This window comes from Rhagoletis zephyria, unplaced genomic scaffold (genome assembly GCF_001687245.7).
Source record: "Rhagoletis zephyria isolate East Lansing unplaced genomic scaffold, Rhagoletis_zephyria_1.1 Rzeph_scaffold_00757, whole genome shotgun sequence".
Classification (NCBI taxonomy): domain Eukaryota; kingdom Metazoa; phylum Arthropoda; class Insecta; order Diptera; family Tephritidae; genus Rhagoletis; species Rhagoletis zephyria.
Window position 1 is genome coordinate 60,601 of NW_016157841.1, and position 6,620 is coordinate 67,220.

The 6,620-nt window shown below is 33.1% G+C and overlaps 1 protein-coding gene across 1 annotated transcript in view; it reads left to right on the forward strand.

Moving 5' to 3' along the window:
• The first annotated feature begins 476 nt into the window (after nucleotides 1–476).
• Nucleotides 477–6,620, forward strand: part of l(3)80Fj (lethal (3) 80Fj) — an 88,902-nt gene continuing 82,758 nt past the window's right edge. The window contains exons 1-3 of the mRNA XM_017614011.1: nucleotides 477–548; nucleotides 607–709; nucleotides 824–1,788. Coding sequence (XP_017469500.1) covers nucleotides 534–548; nucleotides 607–709; nucleotides 824–1,788 — 1,083 coding nt within the window. The 5' untranslated portion in view covers nucleotides 477–533. The remainder of the gene's footprint in view (nucleotides 549–606; nucleotides 710–823; nucleotides 1,789–6,620) is intronic.

A 6,620-nucleotide genomic window follows, 5' to 3' on the forward strand; every position in this document is an offset into this window, starting at 1 on the left:
CTCTCGTACTTATGGCAACTCTAGAACGTTCTGAAGTTTATCGCTCATTCTCTTTCTCTCGCTGTTCGCAGTGTTCATCCAACTTGACGTTTCTCTTTGTGGAACATTCTACATCATTCTTTGAACATTCTGCCAATCTCTCGTTGTTCGCTTCGCGTTGCCGCAGTATTTGTCACAATATGTTTTCCTTACGAAGTATCTGAATGAGTGCGACAGTGATGCAAGGCTTACGCGTACAGGGGGAAACTGGTGAAAATCTGCACACCGCCTATACAAAATTCACCAGATTTTTCACCAGTTTTGAAGTGAATGAAACGCGCGGTTTCACCAGATTTTTTACTACTTTTGACTGGCTGGGTTATACCCTAATAACCGGATCCGGTCCGGATTGTTAGAGAAAGACCCTAATGTATTTATGAGTGAAAACTATCGATAGCGATTAAGAAAGATCGATGTTTTCGATAGTTAAAAGCCATCGATAGTGCCAGCGATAGTTTTCCAGTTCTAGTTTGATTCCTAAGCACAGAGTAAAAATGGCGGATGTTGAGGTTTGCTTTTAATTAAAATTTTATACGTTTATTGGGATTTGATGGAATGTTCTTATAGTTATCGAAGGCGTTAAGAGATTTACCGAATCGAGTACTTTCAGTTTCTATAGAAGAGCGGCCCGATCTGTTCCGTAATGTTGCGTCCATCTTGAACAATCCTGGTAAGCTAAGTATGAATACAAAATAAAACATGCACCTAATAATGAACAGAAATGCAAATTGCGTATAATTTTTGTAGTTTATGCCCTAAAACATGTATTCATGTATATTTTTAGGAGTTAATGCTGCTATTGTTAAAGGGATATGTAAAGTTATTGGCACAACGTTGTTTAAGTATAAGGATTCGCCCTCTCAACTTCTTGTAAGAAATTTGATTGTGGATATTATTAAACGCCATCATGACGCGGCCGTAGAAAATTTTTGTGCAGTAATAAAGTCGGTTATAAATAAGGATCTTACCACGTTTCAGCCTCAGAAATCGGCAAAATTTTCTCTAATTGCTATAGGATGGACAGATATAATAATAAAAACTGCTGACATCAACTCGAAAATTTTTATAGCAGAGTACACTAAAATAGTAGATTATCAAAGCTTATTGTATCAACATATTCTCCTCTCCCGTAACACGCGTATAATAGAAATGGGAGAGAAAATATTTTTTGATTCGTGGCAAAATATCGAGATATACAAACTATGTTTTTCCACAGCCATAGGAAAAGAACCTTCGTGCAACATTGTTATTTTTTTAATGCTTCTCGTACGATTCGAGAAAAGTATTAATCGTGAAGATTATTTTGGCAAGTACAAATGTGAATTACGTGATCACTTTGTAAAAGGAATTATAATGAACAAAACGAAGCTCAACGATACTCTAATATTTGCATGTCGACCGTTGTTGCAAGTACTTACTCAAATAGAATTTGAAGAAAGCATTTATCCGGCTTTGCATAAATCTATCTTAAGGAGTCCTGAGGTGTCTATAAAAACCATGAGCATAGTTCTACTTGAGTTAAATATAGATTTAAGCCAATATGCGATGTCTTTTGGAAAAATCCTATTGCAAAATTTGTATTGCAAGAACGATAAAACTAGGCATGAATCTCTGGAAACTTTGAAGAATTTATCGCAAAAATGTGTGACGCTCGACTCGGTGGAATTTTTGCTAAATGGAATTTTTGCTATTCTTAACGGACAAAACGGCAAAATAACTGTAGCCGAGTATAGGATGAATCTTATTCAGGTAAGCAGTTACTATTTTCGCGTTATTAACAAAACATACATATTCTACGAAGACTACGAAGACTCTAAAGTGCCATATTTCATCCAAATCCCTGTAGCCGTTTTTAGTGAAGAGGTTTCTCATAGTGCAGGGTTTTGATTACATCAAATTTCAAATCATTTACCGAAACAAAAGATCTTAAGTAAAAAAAAGAAAACTATAGCACATCTACCCCCTTTTTAATATGAACCCGTAATTTTTGAAAGTTAAAGGAACGATGAATCGAATGACTATCACACAAAATACCATCTCGTATAATACACATACATATACTTTTAGATTGATATGTTTTTTTTTTCGAAAAGGAGGCCAGCCCAAATAAAGATATTTTCAAACTAAAGCTTTCATAAATTTCGTTCGATTCACTCCCATATCAAAATATTTCATAAAACTAGTGTAAACGTTAACTAAATTCGACTTTTCACGCAGGTGGAAGTCCTCAAAAGTTATTTCAAACTAAAATCTTCTTACATCTCTTTCGCCTGACGTGACACACGTGCGTTTCAGTAGCAGATGAACTAATTTGAATTTGATTGTTCAAACATGCTGGAACCCTCCTAAATAAAGGTCCGAAATGAAGAGTATTCAAACCCATTTCGATTGATACCCATCCTTTAATAATTCGGCGAACTTGTTGAAATATTTGAATGTACCTTTTTAATCACGGTGCAGCCCTTCTCAAACGTTTCAAATGTTCAGGCTAAATATTACCTGTTTCGTTTGACTCCCCTATTTATATAACTCACATAAATTTTGCATTAGTTAATTAAATTAAACCTGGCAGCCTTCTTGAAAAGTATTTTCAAGCTAAATTCTTGTTAAGGCTCCGTTGTCTAACATTGCGATACATATTTCAATTAAGTGATGAATAAAGTTGAGTTTTATTTTCTAAACATGTGGGAACCCCACTAAATATAGTTCAGAAATAAATATTTTTGAATCCCCTTAAATAAAAACCCAAATTTTAATAATATATTTAACTTATTAAATACTTTGAATTTAACTATTTAAACAGCGTTGAAAGTAAAGACTTTTTACACACTCTCGTTTGACATTCATATTTTGATGTTTCATATAATATGTGTATAAGTTAACTAAATTCGACATTTCAATCAACCTTCTTAAAAATATTTTCAAACCATTACTTTTTTAAAGCCACATCGTTTGGAACCCATATGGTGATACATACTTTTTTCTCTTACGTATTTCCCTTAACTCAAATTGAATTTATTTTTTAAACAGGTGGCAACCCTCCTATAGTTAAGTTAAAAAACAAAGCTTTTCAAAAATATTTTGATAAATACCCATTTTGAATAATTGATATTTTTTTTTAATAATTTGAATATAGATAAGTTTTTAAAAGGTGGCATCTCTTTTCATACAAACTTAAATCCCTATTGCACATCTATAGCCCGAGCCCTTTAATTTGACACCCCACTTTTCAAAATCGAACGAACGGTACGGATCTGATGGTATTGATTATTGAAAAATTTGGTTTTAATTGTTCCACAGGTGGCAACTCTTTTCGAAAAAATAAAACCAGTTTACATATCTACAGCCCAAGCGCTTTAATTTGACACCCCATTTTTGAAAATGGAACGAACGGTGCAGATCTTTTATGCGGAACAAAAAATGCCTTCGCGTATTATATATGAATGTACAGTAGATTGCATCATTCCCCATACAAGAAAAAATCGGTACTATTCTTCCACTGGAATTATGAAATCTATTATATTTTATATTTTAAGACCTACCAAAATATTTCTGAACCGATTTGAAAACACCTCCAAAAATTGAGTTTTTTATTAAAAAAAAAAGTTTTTTTTTAAAAATTTTTTGAAAAAAAATTCCCTCAGATTACTAAACAGTTTAAGCTTAAAAAATTTGTATAAAACTATTTTAAAAAAATTTTCTACGGAATCATAATTAATGAGATTTTCGATTCTGTTTTTGAACTTTTATCAAAGACTGGTTTAAGAAAAACTTGAATAACTCAGCCAAAAACCCTACCAATTTAAACTTATGAGGTATCATTGGTAAGGTATTTTCTCACCCTTTGAATTTCTTTGCAAATCAGCTCATTCAAAGTATGAAAGAGGAAGGTAAGATAAACGCGTGTCATTCCATGTTGAGTTAAGATGTGTTGGTATTTGATAAAGAAAACTTTGGGACGTGAATAAGTTTGTTTTGCAAAAAAATAAAAAAGGAGAGAAAATACCTTTCCACTGATACCTCATAAGTCTATATCGGTAAAGTGTTGGAGCAGTTATTCAAGTTTTTCTTACCCAAACCTTTGAAAAAAGTTAAAAAACAGCATCAAATTCTTATTATTATGATTCCGTTGATACAATTTTTTAATATTTTTATGTAGATTTTTTAAGCTTAAACTGTTTTTTTCATCTGGGAGGTTTTTTTCCAAAAAATCCTTTAAGAAACTATTTTTATTCATAAAAAACTACATTTTAGAGGTATTTTCAAACCAGTCCAGCTCACGTAAATCTTATTATTTTTCAGAAATATTTTAGTAGAAGTCTTAAAATGTACAAGGTTTGATAATCCCGCCGGAAAACCCGCACTGTTTTTGTACATTGTTCAGTAGTCGAAAAAATTATAGCCGCACAAAACTCTCACAAGTTATAAAATATTATATTTGTTGTTATTTAATTTTGGTTAGTTTTTTATAGTTCGTTCTTTACCAACATCCGTATAAATACAAAAGGCAGTGTCACACGATTGAATATTTGCCAAAATTGGTGCAAATCGTATCCCAATTGTGTGAATACCCAAATATTTTTCTTTATCCCAATCACGAAAATTAGTTTGTTGAAATTTTTCAATAGCACATCGCTGTATTGTACCAATCTTTTGACCACAAAAAAAACTTGATGGACGTAAAGGCAGGCCTATAAATCAGATAATTTTCTTTGAAATGCATTGGCGAATCGACAAACAAAATATTTTAAATTACACTAAATAGAAGAGCGATTCAAATGCAAACTACATAACAAATGTACGTGTTTAGAGAATATGTTATTTTTTTATAATACACGAAAATTAAAAAGAAAAGAATTTTTGTTCCCGTGTTACCAGTTGAGGTATTTTGTAGGTATGATTTTGGACGTTTAGCTATAGAAATTTGCGTTTAGCTATTAGCTATTTTCTTAGCTCTTTTAAATCGTGGTAGCTATTTTAGATAATTTTTTTTTTTATAAATTCCCCACTTTACATAGAGTTTCATCATTTTGATGAATATGAAACGGTACAAAAAAATTGGTATAAATGGTAGCAATCAAAATATGTACTTACGAAACTATAGTAAAACTTCGTTTGTAGAGTTTCTCTCTTATGTCAGGGTTTTTAAAAGGACCTTGTAATTTTAAAGATACGATTGCTTCAAAAATCTATTTAAAAAATTCAGTGCAATGTAGAATCACTAATGAAAGAGGAAATTCTGTGGATTAAGACAAATACAATATTTTTGGCTTACGGGAACGAATGGGTCTTGAAAACTAATTAATTAAATTAATTTTTTTATTTCCCACTCCTACTTCATGCTATCGTTTCTGCTAAATTGAAATATATTTAATTTCTATGACTATGAATTAATTCATGCTGAAGTAAATAAAAAATTCAGTATGCAGGTATAGTTAATGTGGTTTTGTGATTATCTGATCACACTGCTATTGACGATGCAGGCGCTGCCAATTTATTAGCAGAATTATTACTCTGCTATGTTTTTACTATTCGACGATGCTTTTAGTAATCGTACGAGGCGACGATGCGGCGATGTCGAGCAACTACGCTACTTTGGCATCGTGGTAATCATCAGAAGTGTTAGTTAATAACGTACTCGTACGATACTAACATAATCGCGCAGGCCACTGGTATGTACATATAGTTCGTCCAGTTTTCAAAAGTGAGGTGTCAAATGACAGCGCTTGGCCTGTAGATGTGCAATGAAGTTTTATTTTTTTGAACCGGGTTGCCAGCTGCACCAAATTTTATTCAAATTATTTAATAAGTTAAATGAATTAGATATTACAATATGGGTATCGATTGAAATGTTTTTGAAAATGCTTTACTTCTAAACGGCACGTGCAAGGGTAGCCACATGTTTAAAAAATCGAATTCACATTAATTAAGGGAATAAGGTAACTAAAATATGTATATCAATATGGGTTACGGACAAAAAAAGAAACATATTTAGCAAGAAATAGGTGAAGAGTAAAAAAACTCCTGAGTTCAGTAATTTAAAAGGAATGTAATCAGAACACGTATGGCGTATGCCGACGACATCGATATTATCGGTAAAAAAACAAGGGCTACGTCTGTTCTGCCTTCTCGGGATTGGATAGAGAAGCAAAGCGAATGGGTCTGGTGGTGAACAAGGACAAAACGAAGTATCTCCTGTCATCACACAAACTGTCAGAGCTTACGCGTCTTGGCACCCACGTCACTGTTGACAGTTACAAGTTTGAAAAAGTAGACGACTTCGTTTATTTGGGAACCAGCATTAACACCAATAATAATGTCAGCCTTGAAATCCAACGGAGAATCACTCTTGCCAACAAGTGCTACTTTGGGCTGAGTAGGCAATTGAGAAGTAAAGTCCTCTCTCGTCGTACAAAGATCACACTCTATACGTCACTCATCATGCCTGTGCAGGTGTATGGCGCGGAGGCACGGCCAATGAAAGCATCTGATAAAGCGGCTCTTGGAGTTTTCGAGAGAAAGATTATGTGAAGGATTTACGGACCTTTACGCGTTGGTGATGGCGAATATCGCAGACGATT